Here is a 19,730-nt window from a genome sequence, read left to right as displayed (position 1 = left end):
CATTAGTATGATAATGATAGTTATCTTCATCTAGAAGAAATATAACTAACTATCATTTATGTTAAGTCGTGACCGAAATAAAAAAAAAGAAAAAAGAACTAGTCCATATACGAATGCTGGCTAAGATCATGGGTCTTAACGTTTATTGTGGTTTTCGTACTGTTCAAATTGAACATCATTACTCGACGAAGATCTTTTTCTTTGATGGATAGGATAAATAGCAGACATTTTAGAGGCTGTACTTGACTTCCTTATGCTTGGCTTCCTAAACATAGTAGGTGTTGTCGGAGTTATAGGAGCATGGATAGAACGATGTCTACTTAGATATGGTGCTATACCAGCCAATGTTGAAATGGAGTTTGATCTACTCTGACCTAATGCGTTAAGCATAGGAGTACCCATATATGAAGGTTTACTACCTAGTGGTAATATCATTAACGGACTAGATGAAGATGATACAGATGATACTGGTGTAATAGATCCAGGTCTAGGCGTAGACATGACAGTAGATGATAAATCATTGTCATTATCAATGTCGTGATCAGATATTGTGAAAGAGTTTGTATCACTGAACATTGTAGAAAACGGATCGTTGAACATTTCCATTTGTTGCAAACGAATAAACTCATCGGCTTGTACCTTATGGTTATAGTTAGCCAAATGTTGCAATAACTTTTCAGCAGTACTAGGTTTGTTTTCATTAGTGGAAGCTTTTTCATTGTTATTATCATCATTTTTTTTCATGTTAAAATGTTTGAATTTGAAACTTGATGGGAAATTAGTATCAAAAGCGCAAATTTGTAATAATTTGTTTATTATCTTAACCATTTCTTGATCGTTAGTACAAACATCGTTTAAATTTTCAAACTTATCAAAATATTGATAATTCATTGATAAAGTCAGTAATGTGATTACAGCTTTAGTTAAAGTGTAAGTATCATATGTAGAAGTAATCTTAATATCGAATGATAGAAGTTCACAGATAATAATAGCACCAAGCTTAATCTCGTTAATATTTAAATTAGAATTTAAAATTGACGACACAGCAAACCTATCTTGATCTTCAAAAGGGTTTTCCATATCATTATTTTTCATGAATAGTAGCATATCAATCAATGAATCATAAGTTGTAGTCTGGAATAGATCCCAATTCAAAGATTTCAAGATATGTAATTCCATATCTCTGAAATTCTGTTTTGAATATTGATTGCAACATAGCTGACATAATGTGGTTAAATTAACTACGCGATGTTTCGCATCCCAATATTTCGATGCTAACCATAAGGTTGTTAGGGCTAATAGTTGATAATTACCAGACTTCACAATAAATTTTGAAGCATAACGATCTAAGATGTCAAAGGTTAGGAATAAGGTAGCAGTACACAGATTCAATCTTGTGTGGGAATACATGATAAAATCGAAGATCAACGCACGCATCTTGGTATTGATTTGAGGTTGTAATTCAAAATTGGATAAATTATTAGATTTATCCTGAGCGGCATTCAAGTTGAATAAATGATGGAAATGATCAATGGAATATTCGGTCATTGAATTATGATGAGAGCGTAATTCACGACGAACTAAGTTAACATTTTCGGATTTCTTGGCAGAGACCATTCTACGAACATAGGCTAGGTATGGTAAATTAACGATATTTGAAGCAGTAGTATTGTTGTTATTCATGTTGGGCAATATTTAATAAGATCGAAGAGACAAACGAAGGCAGGAATCAAAATGTGACGTTGCAAAATGAGAGTAAGAAAATTTTGATAGCAAACAAAGACTGTTGACAGAGAAAGAAAAGAAAGAGAGAAATTGAGAGGGGAAGAGAGAAGGAAGTGGATTTCAAATAAAAATAAGCGTTTTTTTTTTAGGAATATTGTGTAATTTGAACCAATTGCATTAATAATTTAATGAAATATTAATTTCTTGTGTTAATAATAATAGTAATAGTGGTATAAAAAATGGAAAAAAAAATATTATAATTCTGTTAAATACTTTTAATTGATTAAAATATTTTTGTGTTTTTGGTTATAATCTTTTATTTGAAGATAAAGTGAATATATGCAAATAGTGATGATCTGGTATATTTATTGAAAGAAATAATGTTAAAAATATAATTTTAACTGATGATATGCAATAGTATGTTCTTTCTAATATAGGAAAAAAAAGTTAAATGAGTTCCGGTAATGAATAATGAAATAATGACTTTCTTGTAATAATGGATGTATATGTGTGTACTTAACTTAGACACCGTATTCTGATTGATTTTTATGTTTAATATTTCCCAAAAATAATAAAACTAAATGTACAGTATCAAGAATAGAAATTAATTTCAATACTTTGACAATTCTTCTTTCCGATCGATGATCTTATTTGAATGTTAACAATAAAAAATATTATTTTGAAATCAAGCAATATCTAAAAAGAGTATAAAATTGAAGTATATAAACATTATATATATATGATCTTTATATATATATTCAAACCTCAAGGTAATATAATCTTTAAAGTGTATATTAAAATGAATAATTCTGCTGAACTAATAATTTGAGTATGCATGTCAGTTCTACAGTGGTCGGATTCATATATTATTACCAAATAGGCTATGTAATTTTTCAAAAAAAAAAAAAAAATTAAACTCAAATTTTAATTTAAATTGCGTCGACCTGAAAAAAAAAATAATAGAGAAGGCGGCGGCGAGTGCAACAACTGTTAGACGGTACTATAGACTACGACAACCAGGACGATGTCCACGACAGCAGCAGCAACGAAATTTTTACTCTACATTTAGTATGGAAAAGCTAAGAAAATCAAAATATTTGTTTAATAAAAGATTAACATTAACCATTAACAGTAGCAATGTAAAAAAAAAACAAGAAATTAAACAGAAATCAAAAAGAAAAGTTTAAGAATACGGACAGTAATAAGAAAAGAACAGTCTAATGCAAGAATTCAGGTGGGGGAAGATAGACGATAGGTGGAAAAAGATAGACGGATAGTTCTCTTATTTAAAAATTACTGTATAATTATTGCATAGAATCGGTCATGCAGCAAGTAGTCTTACGGACAAAAAAAAAGTTCAACTATGAATAAGTAAGAAAGATAATAATATTATCTAAACAAAAATGATAACACTCTTTGCATTTTGACTAATCTCCAGGAATGGGAAAAACAATATTTTCTTGGTTTCCATTAATGAAGGGAAATCATTAAAATAAAAGAATTAAAAAGAGTGGGAGAAGAGACTGCGAAGCTCTTTTTTTACCTCTCAAACGGTAAGCTCTCAGAGAAAAAATATTATGATAATAATTATAAGAATAAGATATCAGTAACGTCTGTCAATTTCAATCCCGAATTAAGTAAAAAGCTAATTTCATTAATAGAAAAGAGGAAGTAACAGTCGGAACCTCTTCGAAACGAATTAAGCAGCTAATACTGTTTTTCCCTTCCCCTATTTTTTTATCTGTATCAATATTATCTTGGTAGAGAGAAATGAAAGAGAAATTGGGCTGGGCTACTATGATTTCTTTAACTGGGAAATCCATGAAAGTTATTTATTGTACTTTCTCTTCATAAAAATAAATTTCCTTCAGTTGTTCAATAGTGCAACAAGTGAAAAATAAAATAAAATAAAAAATATTTAATCAAAACAGATCTCGAGGGAATGGCATACGTGCTATATTATTTTCTCTCTTTGTATATATCTGTGCCTACTTACCGGGACTATCTCTTCTTCGCTTTACAAAAAAAAATTGTTTCATTATTTTCCACTTTTTTATTCGTCCTTCTTATTTTTTTGGTTGCTCTCTTCTTTTCGACCCACCCTCATATAAGCTACCTTCAATTCTTCACTGTATGGGGTGACCTGCATATTTTCTAGTATGTGTGAGGATATCACTGAATGCAGTGGATAAGATAACTTGACCAGCAAAATATCATTTAGTTCTACGAATAGCTCACTGAATTGAAGAAAATAACAACCAGGTTTCCCTCTTTGTGTGTGTAGCTCTCTAGCAGTTTTTTCTTTTTTTTTCTGTAGATCCCAAAATTTTAAAATTAAAATTTGTTCTGCGGTATTTTCTTTTAACAACAACTGATTTGAATGAACAAATTATCATGCCCACTCAAAACCTGGCACAGAAGAAAACACACTGTTTGTTCTTATTTATTCATTTTTGTTGGAGGACCACCCGATAAGTTCAACTTACCATATTTGGTAAAAATCTATCACATATTGCTCTATATTCATTTTTACTTTATTTTATTATTACTAATTAAATATACTGACAACTTTATAAAGTAATATACAGTACATTAAGGGTTATAAATTGTATGAGGAATAACACTAGTTAATCATGAATTCTCTATGTTGTCAAGTATTGTATGTATATTCGCTGGTCGTGAATTAGTTAGACTTGATTTGAAATATTATTAATTACCATGTACTGATTACAAATAAATTTTTCAATGGCAAAACCCTTCGAACTTGAACGAATGCTATACCGTAGTATCTATAACAAAACTTTAGTACCTATTATTTCTTATTCTTATTCTCTGCAGCAATAACAAAAAATTTACTTCTATAGATTATAAGTTGATGTTCCTTAGTACATATTACCCTTTTGTTCTTTACAACGTTTGCTTTTACTCAATCCTATCATGAGGCTGACTATTTCCAGATATAGTTATATATCAAAGTGACATAGCTTTAATTGTAGTAAAACCACAATAACTTCTTTCTTTCTCTTTACTTATTTTACATTAAAAAGTGATTATTAATGTCTATATATTTTTTTTGGTTTTTGACATAGGAGAGTAACTTCATCATTATCCCTATCCGATAAAGTTCATGAAAGAGTAAATCTCCGTCAAAATATATTATATAGGTATGTGATATATGTGTATGTGTGTTTTTTCATTTTTTTCTATTAAACTGGGATTAACAATGAGTATTTGCCATTTTAGGTATGTAGCCATGGTCATATTATGGTGGTCGTTTTTTAATGTAAATAAAAGATAAACCCTGTTACCTTACTACTTTGTAAATCCTGAAAATAATTTAGAAAACTCTATGCAAAGGCCCTCGTATTCCCTCATCCAGTAAGAATGTTGTCGAAATATAAGTGATACTAAAAGTACATAAATTATTTTGTGTCATCACTAAGTACTACCACAAGATGAAATCCTAAAAATTCAAGAGGAAGTACTGTCTATACAGAACACTGAGTGTTTTACGTTATACAAACTATTTTCAAACAACATATCTAGTTTCAGACTTAAGTTTCCAGCAAATGAGCAGTTTGACAAATAGTATATCTGTGCAGGTATTATGGCTATTAGCTTTGGTTGACCGTATATATATATTGTAATAAATATATCCGTACACAGATATTTTATTCTTCTCTCTAGGAGGGTGCCAATGGTCAAAGAGACCTGTAATAAGAGAAGTTGCAAGGAAAGAGAAAGTGCGTGCATAAAACATGTGTTACATAGATTTTCCTTGTCCTTTAATGATTATTATTGTAATGTCTATAAAGCACAGGTTCAAACAGGTTTGTTTGTCTGTTTGTTTTAACTCTGCCAGATATTGACACAGTTAAAGTTGTATGTAAATGTGTATACTATACACTATTGTTTTTGCCATAGTAGGAAACATATTGTATACCTATCTTTGAGACATTACCATTCCGTACAGTCACATTAACAGTATATTGAATATATTTATTTATTTATCTTTTCGACTTCCATAGATATTCAGATAATATGCACTTGTCTGCCACTACGTTATAAATCACTTGGCGTTTATTGCTGAGTTTGCCTTGAAAAAATAAAAATCATTGGACTACGTGCATTGTTATTGAATTTAAAAAATATCTATGAAACTTCTCCATCCTGGTTCGTAAATCATTATTTCACTTTAACAAAGATATATTTTTTTTAAGTTGTGTGCTGTATTATTTTTACATTTGGCAGTATTTTCCCCTGGAAGAATATAAAATAAAAATTAAAGTTTCTGTGGAAAGGGTTACTACTCTATTTTACTGATCATTGAGGTTTGTATGGCACACAGAAACACCAGTATTGTCAAACTCCGTGGAACAATTGAAATAATTAAAATCAGAGTAACACATGAAGTCGTTTGAGAGAAATGTCAATTATTGCTGCGGTGTTTCTTTATATTTTATTGAAACAGAAAGAATTGACTCTATTCTTGTCTTAGCATCCCACGGGGAATGCGACCCCCCGGCCTCTTTCTCTGCTATACCGTCTTCACAAAAAAATTATTAGTTAAGAATGAACCGAAAGATAAGAAAAACGCCCAGCCTAAATTGTGGTATTGGTGTCCTCTTCAATATATACATTTCTTAGGTGGTGGGTATTTCATTTTATTTTCTTCAGTTGTTGCTTGTGTGCTAAGTAAAAAGGATACAATAATGACGATTTCTCTCGTTATTATTATTATTATTATTAGATTATTTTTTTTTGCAGATTTCCTCATAGGGTAGTTTTTCTAAATGGAGTAAAAAAATGTAAAAGGAAATTTGTTCAAAATGGTCCAAACCTTTTACTGTCATGTTTCTATATATTCTGTATTTGTGGTGCTCTAATTCCTACCAAATATTTTCTATTCGTATTTTTGCAACACACTTCCCCTTAAAGTAAATCAAACAGGTGCCTTATCTGATTAAGAAAGAACGTCCACAGTGATAAAGTCTATTAGTTCAGATAAGACGTAGTATGTAATAGAAATATTACACCATTAAATGTGCGGTTGAATGTGTGTGTTTTTACTTTTACTTCAAACTTCATTTTTCTTCTTGTCAGTTGTTGAACGCTGCGTTGATTTTCTGATATTTTCTTTACGTGAAGTTTCATTTCGCCAATCAAAACGACAAAACCGGTGCCTAAAAATGAAGAAAAAAAATGCTCGACATATTAACCATCCCGGGTATAACGTTTTGAAACATTTTTTCACTGTAATACAATCTAATAGTGTAGAGAGAAAAGAGGTGCTTGTTTCACAACTGACCCAGTAAAGCATTCTTTGCTTTTAAAATTAAGGGAATACATTTGATATAGTTATGTGTTTCCAAACGTTACACTACAATATATCGCATTTAACAAATATATTTTGTTTCGTAATTAAAAAAAACTTTGTAGTGGTGAATTACTTTGCATTACATTGCACACCCCACCTCTTGAGACCTGAAATGTTGAACTTTTACAATCACTCATTTTAACGGGTTTAAATCTTAATAATCATAGTAGTGAAAAATTTGGTATCTATATTATTTCTTAATCATGTATGTATGTATACCATTTGGATCAGTTTTTGATCAAACGCGGTAATGATTCCTCTTTGGGAAGGAACGTAACCTGAAATTACTTGATCTACAACAATAATGATAATAATCTCCCTTTAATTATTACTATTTTGGTTCGAATCAAATATATATGTTATTATGAAGTGACAATATTTTTATAAATTGCCGGGATAGTACTTTATAACAAATTCGGGGATATGAGATTATATAATCAGATAATATATTTTACTTAACTTAACTGTTAATATTTCTTGCTTATTTGATTGTCAAGGAGAGGAGGTATTCGCTTTAGAAACGATATATATGTAGTACTATTAGAGAAGATAAAACGTGGCTATGGCTATCTATTTTTTTTCATCATCTCGAAGAAGATTTGAAATTTCGTTACTTTTTTTCTTTGGAACCTTACCAATTTATTATTATCCCATATCTTCTGAAAAGATATAATAGAAAATCCATTTCATATAATAGGAATTGCCTGATGTATTTTATTTGCAAAAAAAAAATATAAACAGCATTTGTAAATCATTTAAATAGGACAGATCTACTCCTATTGTCCCTTTTCGTCATGAAAGGTGGAAATCTCCAATAATATGTGAATCTTTTTTACTCTCCCTTTTACAATCTTTTTCCAACCATTATCGCCGAAAGGAAAAAATCCCACGAAAGAGAGATCATCATTTGTTGGATCGCTCAAAATTTTACAATATTTGTACGACATTTTCACAAATTATGATTTACATAATCAATATTTCTAAATTAGAAGAATTACTATAAAGGGATCTATCTACCTTGTATTAATTGTTGTGATGATTGTTTTAGTACATATTATAATTCCCTCTACTGCCTTGATAATTGCATATACGTATATAAAGAAAGTGTATGAAATACGTTACAATATTAACATCTGGACTTAATTCAAGTATATAGAGATGCATAAGTGGCTTGTTCTGATGGGGTTTTTTCTTATTTACAAGAGATTATGGATTAAGCAGAACATTCATACTAGTCTATTCTTTATTTTCAATTCTTGTCGAATAATATTCATATTAGTTTAGTGAGATATAGTTCATAAAATACAGATCATAAGATGGCGTAATAAATAAAAGAAAAGGAAATAAATGGATACTGTAAATCTTTCTTTGGAACGAATTATCAGTTGTTGTTGTTGTTGTTTTCATTTCTTCTCTGTGCTTGGCTTTTCTCCAAAATATTTGTTGGTAACATTTTTAGTCAAATGTTCAAATCTGTCCTTCGCGTTACCAATATTATCCAAAGCTGGTCTTACATCAACACTAAATGTTGGGAAACCATTGGGATCATCCGGACCGCCGTAAAAGTCTAACACGTATCTAACTCTTCTATAACCTGGATATTCAGAATCCTTAGAGTTAGGGTCACCTCTTAAGATAACCCAGTCATGTCTGTCAAATGGTAATTCTTTAGCAAAATGAGATGGAAATATATAACTCATATAATAATGTAATCTTGCTCTTGGTGATAAAACGCCCGGTTTCCCCATAAATCTTAATAATTTTGGTTGAACATTGGTCTCTTCAGTATATTGTTTTTCCCAATCTAATACTTCATACCAACAACTTTCATTTAAGAAATTATGAACTTCAACCATTGATTCGATGGCAGTTTCATCGACTTCCTCCTTATCAGTAGAGTCGATCTTCCCTTTTCTCACCATTGCATTATACATCTGTTGTGCAGAAGGATATTCCCATTTACTATTCTCATTACCCTTTGGTATCGTTGATATAGTACGTTCTGTAGTTAAATGCATATCTTGATCTGGATGTTTCACAGTAGCAGATACATCCTTTGGGATATAATTCAATGGATTCATTGCATTTTTATCACCTTTCTCCCCCGATTTTATTCCTTCTCCACTGGGGTTCATTACAGGGCATAAAGAAATATCACCTTCATCCATTCTTGTAGTAGGAGCCGACTGTGATAGTTGTGATGGTGGTGTTGGTGGTGGTGTATTTCCACTTGGATTCATCACTGGACAAAGTGATATATCACCTTCATACATATTAGCAGGTGCTTTTGTTGTTGTAGTTGTGGTGGTTTGTCTATTTAATCCTTTTGAAGGGTCATCACTCCAAAACCAACCCATTATAATAATAGTATATAAATTATGTTCGTAATATCGATGAAATTTGTTCCCAAAAGTAGAATAAACTGGAACACTGCTTAATTAAATTTAAAGCAAAATAACGATCTTAATAGTCCTTTCTTCGTCTGTTTTTTGATTTGAAATTATACATATTACTTTTTATATAATAATTAATCCTGTCATGTCAAATAGGTATGTTAACTATTATATATCTCTCTTCTGTCTCTCACACATTAATGTTTGTCAAAGTTTCCCTTGCTTCGTCTTGCTGCCCCTCGTCCTGTTACCCCCAAAGCAAAAACACAATTTTTGGAAAATATCGGTTACGTACAAAGGGACAAGAATTTTTCGGTCTTTTAATATTTTAACATATGGTTCAGCCGTTTGTTATCGTTCCAAGTGATGTAGCACCCACCGTATAACTTTTAATTATTTTTAATGTTCACAATGAAGCATTTAAAGTAACTAAATTGATTACGATTAGTTTACAGGTACTTAAGGTTAAGTAATCTTTTTTTTTGTTTTCAATTAATAAAATACAACATTCATTGAGATGTCTTATTAACATATTTGTGATTATAAAAAGAAATATTTATTGAGACACGGCCTTAATAAATATATTTGATAGTAATAACAAAAATAGAATACATCATAAAGTGAAATGGGAAATCTTTGCAAGATGTCACTTTATGGTTTTTGTTTACTTCAATTATTTTTTAAAAAATATGTTATTTGTTAAAACTGATACTAAAATTAAAAACTTTCCATAACTTGCCTAAATTGCCAAAAAAGGAATATTCCAAAATACGCAATAAAGAAGACAAATAAAAATAAGATCCCAGGGTACAAATTGATAAACACTAGGGAGAGTAGGTTGTTTCCATTTTAATAACTTATTTTATTACCATTAACAAGTTCTATTGTTCTTATAGTTTTTATTATTTTGTTATTCAATAAGCTCACCCAATTACTCTATCGAGGATTTGGATTCACAATAAAACAAACACGTTATATAGATAGGATAATTCAAGATCGAATATATTTAATAATAACGATTCAAGGACTTGAACACACCCTTATAATCTTTGTTTCTGTCATCCTCATCTTTGAATTAATACCAGCAGACAACAAGTGGCGCCCCAATTTCCTAATTCATCATATATATATATCTATATCTAACATGCCTATAACAACACCAATGAATTAGTTAATTTTGTATACACCTCGACGTTAATAGTGATAATGAAAAGCAAATTTCTCTGTTCTCTGGCCATTCTGAAAATATTCAAATTAGCAACTGCGATGATTTTATTAGTATTTCCAATTGCACCCACACCCCCTGGCATCCACTTTCCAAAAAAAACACGAATAAAATCGGATGTTGTTCCGACAACCTTTTTTTTCGTTTTTCGTTTTCGCTTTCTTTGCAGGCACATACAATGTGAAGGATGATCATGGTCTTTGAAAGGGCTCGTGCGTTGTTCGTAAGATTCCTCTGAATTAGTTTGTGTTAGAAGTGCGAGGCATGGGTGTTGCAATGGTAGTGGAGCCCATAGCGGCCACAAAATATTTATAGGAAAAAAAGGGGCGGAGAGGATAAAAAGAAAAAGCAATTAAATAGATGCTGCCAACCACACAAACCGTCGCACTAGGAAAAAAACTACAAAAAACAAGCGTTTAAGAAAGGATACTGGAATCCTAACTTGGGGTCTCCAGCCGCCTCTCTGAGGTTGTTTCTTCGTAACGTCTTATTTACCTAATCAACTTGCCTCGCGTGGGTTCCTTCCTAGCAAATACAACAACCTGTAGCAAAAATTACAGTCAAACAACCATTAAAAGCATTCCCATATTTTGCACAAGTCCACATATTTCTGCACAGAAACTGGCCTAGACAGGGGATAATTACCCTTTGGATACCCAAATATATTATTTAATCTGACGACGTGAAAAATAATAAAGACAGCAAATCCATGCAAAAGAGCTAAGCTACTACTAATACCACCACTCTATTACTATAATACTTATCATAGAATTATCATAAAATTATTGTTATTATAATTAATTATCTGAATATTTGGTGATGATAATTTTTACGATTTTAGTTTAAAGTATGCAATGTTTAACGTGATAATTAACTACTACTACCGCAGTAAATAGGTTTTTTTTTAGTTGAAATGTTCTTTTGGATGAAATGTGTGAGATATATTGGAAAATTTTTCAAATACGTTTTTTTTTCAATTCAAAAACATCGCAATTTCGAATCCATTAACTCTTGATATATATACTTTAATCAATTATCATTTTAATCCGTTTCACTAATATTCTCTTTCCTTTACTTAAATTTTTTTATTATCTTTTAATCTTTAATATCTTATTTATATTATTTCTCTTTTATATTATTTTTGTTTCATTTCTTTTTCTTAAGAGAACCGAACCATCTATCTGATCTCATCAATACAATAATGTCCTCCAGAATCCAAAGACTAACCAACCTAGAAGTTGTTGCCGGTAAGCAACTAAGAAAGACTGCCATCATTGGTACCATTGGTCCAAAGACCAACAACCCAGAAGTCTTAGTCAACCTAAGAAAGGCTGGTTTGAACATCGTCAGAATGAACTTCTCTCACGGTTCTTACGAATACCATCAATCTGTCATTGAAAACGCCAGAAAGTCTGAAGAACTATACCCAGGTAGACCATTAGCCATCGCTTTGGACACCAAGGGTCCAGAAATCAGAACTGGTACCACTGTTAACGAAGTTGACTACCCAATTCCACCAAACCACGAAATGATCTTCTCTACTGATGACAAGTACGCTAAGGCTTGTGATGACAAGGTCATGTTCGTCGACTACAAGAACATCACCAAGGTTATCTCCAAGGGTAAGATCATCTACGTCGATGACGGTGTGTTGTCTTTCGAAGTCCTAGAAGTTGTTGACGGTCAAAACTTGAAGGTTAAGTCCTTGAATGCCGGTAAGATCTGTTCTCACAAGGGTGTTAACTTACCAGGTACCGATGTCGATCTACCAGCTCTATCCGAAAAGGACAAGCAAGATTTGAGATTCGGTGTCAAGAACGGTGCTCACATGATCTTCGCTTCTTTCATCAGAACTGCTCAAGATGTTCTAACTATCAGAGAAGTCCTAGGTGAAGACGGTAAGGACATCAAGATCATTGTCAAGATTGAAAACCAACAAGGTGTTAACAACTTCGACGAAATTCTAGCTGTTACTGACGGTGTTATGGTTGCCAGAGGTGATTTAGGTATTGAAATCCCAGCTCCAGAAGTTCTAGCTGTCCAAAAGAAATTGATTGCCAAGTGTAACCTAGCTGGTAAGCCAGTTATCTGTGCCACCCAAATGTTGGAATCTATGACTTACAACCCAAGACCAACCAGAGCTGAAGTCTCCGATGTCGGTAACGCCATTCTAGATGGTGCTGACTGTGTCATGTTGTCTGGTGAAACCGCCAAGGGTAACTACCCAATCAACGCTGTCACCACCATGGCTGACACCGCTGTCATTGCTGAACAAGCTATTGCTCATCTACCATTGTACGATGACTTGAGAAACTCTACTGCTAAGCCAACCTCCACCACCGAAACTGTTGCCGCCTCTGCTGTCGCTGCTACTTTCGAACAAGGTGCTAAGGCTATCATTGTTCTATCCACCTCTGGTACTACCCCAAGACTTGTCTCTAAGTACAGACCAGAATGTCCAATCATCTTGGTTACCAGAAACGAAAGAGCTGCTAGAATGGCCCACCTAAACAGAGGTGTTTTCCCATTCGTCTACTCCAAGGCTGCTAACTCTGACTGGACTGAAGATGTTGACGCTAGAGTCCAATTCGGTATCCAAAAGGCTGAAGAAATGAACATCCTAAAGAAGGGTGACACTTTCGTCTCCGTCCAAGGTTTCAAGTCTGGTTCCGGTCACTCTAACACTCTACAAGTCTCTACTGTTTAAATTTACTGAAAATAAATTATTCAATTCAATTTTTTCTTTCACTAAGTAAATTTATACTTTAAAGAGGTCCTTATTAGAGGGTACCTAAATACTATACACAAATTATGATTAGAATATATAGATATATGTATATTTGAAATTAACGACATTTTTTGGTTATTACAGTTTTTATGTGTTTATTATTTGTGAGCTCGTTTCAAGAGTTAGGATGGAATTTGATTTTCTTCGAGGAGAGGGTTGATTATATTAATGACGGGCCAAGTCTTCTCCATATATTGTTCTCTTGACTCACATTCAATATATATTATATCTCTTTACGTAGAAGCATTATTTACAATATATATCCAATAAGTATGGTCCAGATTTATTCAAAGTCTCCGGTTTCATAACTAAAGAATATATTTCATAGCGTGAATAACGATTTGAGGTTATTTTACGAGAAATGAGAGAATTTGATCTGAAAAACGAGTCTCCGTTGTAACTTTATTCATGTTAACAATAACATTATTTGATGAGACTAGTTGTGATCTGTTTATGCAAAAAGAAATAATATAGGAAGATATTACAACACTGGGTTACTCAATAACAAGTAGTTAAAGAAGTCATAAACAAGAAATTGAAAGATGCAGAAGACAACAACAATAACAAAAATATCGCATTGAAATGAACTTCCTAGAAAAGAATAAGACTCAAATAAAGAAAAATGCCAAGATACACGTGGCATTAACTATACTATGAGTGATCTTTCTGTAAAAGTACTAATAAAGTTATTATGGATGCTCTGTTATGAGATATCTTCGGGTATCGGCTGTAAGATAAGGAAAACGAAATGAGGGGTCGGATAATATATGCACTCAACATTGTTGGTACCAAACAAAGAAAGATTTAATAGATACTTGCGTTTTGCGGGAATATCATACCTGTGAAGAGATAAACTAAAAATAGACTAAATTAAAAGAAAGATATGTATAATATACTCTCTGGTTACCGAAAAATATAGATAACACTTTCTCTTAGCTAGCTAGAAATGCTAAAAAAAACGCCCTACTAATCATCTGATTGACGTTTTGTGCATTCGTTGTAGTAATATACACATTAAAACTTTAAAAGATTAAGTAATATTAAACTTTTCTATATTTTAAAAAATAAATAAAATCGGCTGAATTATTGTATTTCCTATATTCTCATGAAATGTACAGAGAATCCGAAGTAAAAACTAAAATGAAAATAAACAAACCACTGATTATGTCACCATTGCGTATGATTTTTTTGAAACCTTAATGAATAAATTTAGCCATACGTTTATCCATTATAACTAAGTACAAGGGGGCACAAAAAGTCTCTTCCCAATAAACATGCTTGCTTATCTGATCAAAATACTTCTTTATTGGTCAAGTATTGTTATCAATTTTGTGCGAGCCAAAATATATATTTCGGGGTTTCCGTATCTTCATATATCTGAAGTTACCGCTCCGTGGAATTTTCTGTTATACCAAGAAAGAACTGCAGAAAAATAAAAATAAAAATAAAAAGAAATTTAACTCTGCCAAGGATATTCAACAGACAATACCGTTTGAAAGATATGCCTTGATATTAAACCGGATTAGATGATTACATTAACGCTAATCAAAGTATATAGTTATTTTTTTGCAGCTGTCCCCCTCTTGATAGACCAGCCAGATTAAATATGATTGCCGAATATACAAAAGGAGGTATTTTTAATTATTTGCTATAAGTTGTTAGTTCGTTGAAAATGTACAACTTTATATGATTGACATGTGTTTATTTCCGATTAATTTCAGGTGGTATTCTAATAAGAAGGAGAGAAAATAATAATATTAGAGGTATTTCATATACATAACGTAATAAAACTTAGCTACTAAGAGCCAATCGTGTTCTGTTTTGTTCCATACTTTCATTCTCCAATATTCGATCTCTTCTATTTTGGGACTAAACATATACGAAAGTAGTATTGCTTGCATGTGTAGAAACTCAACATATTTATTCTATTGTATTCTATTTTCCTTTATTTTCTATATCCCATGTAAAACTGCCTCACCAAAAGGCAAGATTCTAATGTTTGAGCATGACCGATATAACGAATCAATTCTCATAGTTGTTTGTAATGTTAATTCATTAGAGGGGTAAAACCCTCAAAAAATCTCCATCTGCTACATATTGAATATTAGAAACTTTAAGCAGTCTAGTCTTTAAAATTAGGGGAAAAACTACCTTAATTTGATGTCGTAAAGCGCTTCCATGGAATTTCTGATATGCACAGAAGATACTGACATTATACTCAGTCAAATAAAAATAAATTACATAGATAAATAACCTTTCAGCTGGGGGTTACTTTGCCAAAGAATGTCTGAACGACGGTTTATTATATTGCTCCCTTTTCAGGAACTTTATTCTTCCAAAAGGAAAACTTAAAATATACACCTATGTATTTTTGAAATTTTTGAATTTTAGAGTTGCAACAGTAAATCTACTTTCTTGCAGAGAAATGACCGAACAGATACCGACACAGAAGTACAGTGAAAGAAAAATATTCGTATTTTTGCTGCGGAAATTTGCTGCTCTAGAAAATGAACTAGAGATATAAAACATTCAACAGATAAGAGAATGTGAAAGAACGTGAACCTATAACCGAAGATGAAAAAGAGGGGATAATTATGATGAGGAATTTTTGCTAGTGTGAGAATGAACCTATTCATTTTTTTTTATCTAGCAAGATCCTCGGTATATTTTCATCACCACCTTTTTGTTTACCAAATAATTACTTATTTTTTTTTGGGAATTATGTAAATACAGTTTTTAGAGTTTTCTATAAATCCAGAAATTTAACTCTTCTTTTAAAGTTTGTTTACGTATGTATACCCGGTTATACTTTAATTTCTTTTTCTTATATTATTTTCTTTTATCTAGTCTTCTACATATATCTATATTTTACGTCTGGTTAATTTATTGTTGCCACCTTTGGCCATCTTTGAGTTGTTTTTGTTGATAGTATTGTCTTTTTCTTATCTAAACAACTCAAACAACCAATAGAAACCATCAGATAGCTATTGAACTGACAACCAGAAAACATTAGACCGTTATTTGCCTAATGATTTTATTAGTTATCAATAAACCTTGATCTGAATATATCATTGATCTTACACCAATACAAAGGGTATTATTATACCGCGGTATTGGTCCAGTCGTACTGTTTTTTTGTTCATTTTTTTCTTTTTCTCTTTTTCATTATCTATTGTCCTTTTTGGTGAAATTAACATACTAGGGCTCTTCAATATATGTTTGGACAACAATACCTTTAGTACTACAACATGTTTACGGTAAAAAATAAGATGGGCTCGATAACAATACCATAATCACTTACATGCATTGATTACCATATAGGTACACTTCAGGTTATTGATGATGAAAACTTACAATACTTATGTAAAAATGTGGAGAAAAGTAGAAAAGCCAAAACAAAAAGACAAAAAAGTCAAAAATTTCACAGGGGTTTCTGTGCTCAATATCCTTGTAGAAGAGAGTTCAAATAGATCTCGGTCTATTGTTCCCTTCCAATAGTTTCTCAGGTGCGGATATTTTCTGGAAAGTGTATTTTGGGATTTACGGGGAATTTCATTAGTTAAGGATCTGTCCCTGCATGGGGTTTTCTTAGAAAAATCAAAATAAAATCAAAATAGAATCCCACAGCGCGCTTTTTCTGTTTATTTTGTTTTTGTTTCATCTAATCTAATAGAAAATTGTTCTATTTCATCCTTCTTTTTTCCATTTTGGTAAATTCGTTTTTTCTATACTATGCAAGCCCACTGGGACCTTTAGTTTTCTTTTTCCTTTTACGGACCCCATCCTTCCTCTTCTATGTATTTCTAATTCCTTTAGTTGTGCAAGGAAAAAGTGACCTACTGTTTGAATAGTGCTTCATGAGGGAAGTATATCAAAAAAGGAGTCCATTTTAATTTCCGTCAGGGGATTTCACTGCCAAGGTAAAAGAAGTCCCCAACATTTTCAGTTTCTTTTTGAAGAAAAGAAACGATTGTGTGTTCGTTTTTTCTGCGAAATTTATTACGTCAACTTGCTTTGCCTTACTGTTATGCAGTATATTGTTTCCAATTTTGTTTTATTTTGCCATTAAAATAGCATCATAATCAGTTATTTATTCAAAGAGGGGCAGAAATAGTCAAAAAAGATTCAACTCTAATAACTTCTCTTAACTAATTTACTAATAATCATAAAAGAAAAAAAATATGCAAGATATTGATTCGTCCACAGAAGGTATTCTGTAAGTATTATTGAGAATTAAATTAACATTCATTACAACCAAATTTGCGGACTTCTTTATTTATTCCGGTGACTTAGAGGTTACTGCGCATTTTTTATTAAAATAATTATAATATGGATATTATAAACTATTATCAACCCAGAGACAACTTAGATTTTGTTCATGTAGTTTAAAAAGTTTCATAATTAACGACTATCTGGTAGCAGATGTTGGTTACTCAAAGTGCCAAGGTTTTACCTTTCTAAGGATATTTTATTATCAACTTCAATTTCAATAATGAATTTAGAATTGTTCAATTTTAAAAACTATATAAGTTAACCTACCTTTCCTTTATTTGTTATTTTATTTTTTCTATTTTATCAATTGTAATATTTATCTGTTCTATTTTCTTTTTTACCTTCTATTATCTATTAAATTATATAAGAATCAATACTACAAATACATTTTAATAACATAACATTCTTTAAAAATTACATATAATGGAAGTACACAATAATAATACATTTAACAGGAATGCAACATTCCAAAGTAACAACAACATGCCATTTGCATCTGATATGTGGAGTGACAACATAGCTGAAACACCATCTATGAAACAAACTGATACCCTCAATGACATGGTATCGAACGGGTTGTTAAATGCTACTCCAACTAACCAAACTTCGACTTCATTAGAAACACTCTCTGGATGGTATGATCAGTTAGAAACTATTATTTCATCTTCAGCCACTTCTATCGAAGACTCCCCTCATTATATAACTAATATGGATAACATCGCTAGCCAAGGGATATTTCACAATCCTTTAAAGGAAGATGTAAACATAACACTCAATAACTATAACAGTGTTTCCAGCGTTGAAGAACCAATATCGTTACCAATTGAAAACAATAACACTGTTAAAGTTAAAATAGAAGATTCACAACCTTTCATTTTCCAAGATACGAATGGTATATCAAATAGTACATCTACCACTGACACTTCGAATGCAAAGACTACTAAGGTTAGGGCCCCTAAAAAATATAGAAAAAAATTAACTAACGATCAAAAAGTTGCACACAACAAAATTGAAAAGAGGTATAGAATTAATATTAATACAAAAATCGCTAAACTTCAACAGATTATTCCGTGGGTTGCTGCTAATGATACAGCTTTTGAAGTCAGCAACTTAATAAATGATAATAGATCTAATTTAATTTCCGGAGTAAAATGTAATGCTAAAGTTAACAAGAGTAAAATCTTAGACAAGGCAGTGGACTATATCCAATACTTACAAGACAACGAGCAATTGTTTCTTCGTGAAAATCAAAAATTGAGAGAAGAAAATGATAAATTGAAGGCTAATTTGACTACTCAATTAGGAAAATTGAACAACTTCAACACTTAAGTTATATTCCATACTATCTTAAATCTCAAATACTTTCAAATCTTCTCTAATACCACTGAAGATATTAAATTAGGTTGTCCGTAAACGATTATATTTTGAGTTGAGTTCAAATTCTTTCTAAAGTTTACGCATTTATTTTTAATTCTTTTTTCTTTTTTCCAAAATATATCGTACTGGTTATGATATATTTCGGTATTTCATAATGGTTCTTTAAGGAACTGCTTATTTTGTTTTTGGCGAATAAACTAAGCAAACAGATCTCTAGAGTTTAGTTTAACTAAACCCATATATTTGCTAATATTATAGACAAGTGTGTGCATTAATATATAGTTATATATATATAAAATGAATAATTAATAATCCGAGTAATAAAATGAACTCAAATTTTGTAACATATTAAGTGTCAGTCATTGTTATAATTACATATTTTCGTTATACCGATGAGTACGAAATATGTGTTGCAGAAGATTCAGAGGGTGAAATAATAATGTTTTTTTGTCTTGCAAGATTAGCTAAATTATTATCAACTTCAGATAGTCAGTTAATGTGACCTCTATATATAACTGTGACCGTTCCGGCTACATCTATTCTTTAAAAATTTAACTTCCCCTCACCCCCCCC

At 31.4% G+C, this 19,730-nt stretch overlaps 4 protein-coding genes across 4 annotated transcripts; 2 read left to right on the top strand and 2 right to left on the bottom strand.

Annotated features, from left to right (window-relative positions):
* Window positions 1-135: 135 nt before the first annotated feature.
* On the bottom strand, window positions 136-1,683 carry CLN3 (cyclin CLN3; the record flags this gene model as incomplete). Its single annotated transcript, XM_041551242.1, has 1 exon — window positions 136-1,683. One exon carries the CDS (start codon window positions 1,681-1,683, stop codon window positions 136-138), a length of 1,548 nt encoding a protein of 515 aa, XP_041407176.1.
* A 6,822-nt stretch (window positions 1,684-8,505) lies between these two features.
* Window positions 8,506-9,459, bottom strand: CYC3 (holocytochrome c synthase CYC3; the record flags this gene model as incomplete). Its single annotated transcript, XM_041551241.1, has 1 exon — window positions 8,506-9,459. One exon carries the CDS (start codon window positions 9,457-9,459, stop codon window positions 8,506-8,508), a length of 954 nt encoding a protein of 317 aa, XP_041407175.1.
* Window positions 9,460-11,921: 2,462 nt separating this feature from the next.
* On the top strand, window positions 11,922-13,427 carry CDC19 (pyruvate kinase CDC19; the record flags this gene model as incomplete). The annotated part of the gene is made up of 1 exon (XM_041551240.1): window positions 11,922-13,427. The coding sequence occupies one exon, from the start codon at window positions 11,922-11,924 to the stop codon at window positions 13,425-13,427; it is 1,506 nt and encodes a 501-aa protein (XP_041407174.1).
* A 4,887-nt stretch (window positions 13,428-18,314) lies between these two features.
* Window positions 18,315-19,109, top strand: KABA2_06S02970 (basic helix-loop-helix domain-containing protein; the record flags this gene model as incomplete). The annotated part of the gene is made up of 1 exon (XM_041551239.1): window positions 18,315-19,109. One exon carries the CDS (start codon window positions 18,315-18,317, stop codon window positions 19,107-19,109), a length of 795 nt encoding a protein of 264 aa, XP_041407173.1.
* Window positions 19,110-19,730: the final 621 nt, after the last annotated feature.

The sequence above is a fragment of the Maudiozyma barnettii genome (genome assembly GCF_903064755.1).
Source record: "Maudiozyma barnettii strain CLIB 1767 genome assembly, contig: KABA2_06, whole genome shotgun sequence".
Lineage (NCBI taxonomy): Eukaryota > Fungi > Ascomycota > Saccharomycetes > Saccharomycetales > Saccharomycetaceae > Maudiozyma > Maudiozyma barnettii.
The sequence above is the reverse complement of the archived record's forward strand: the minus strand, read 5'-3'. Positions and strand labels throughout refer to the sequence as shown.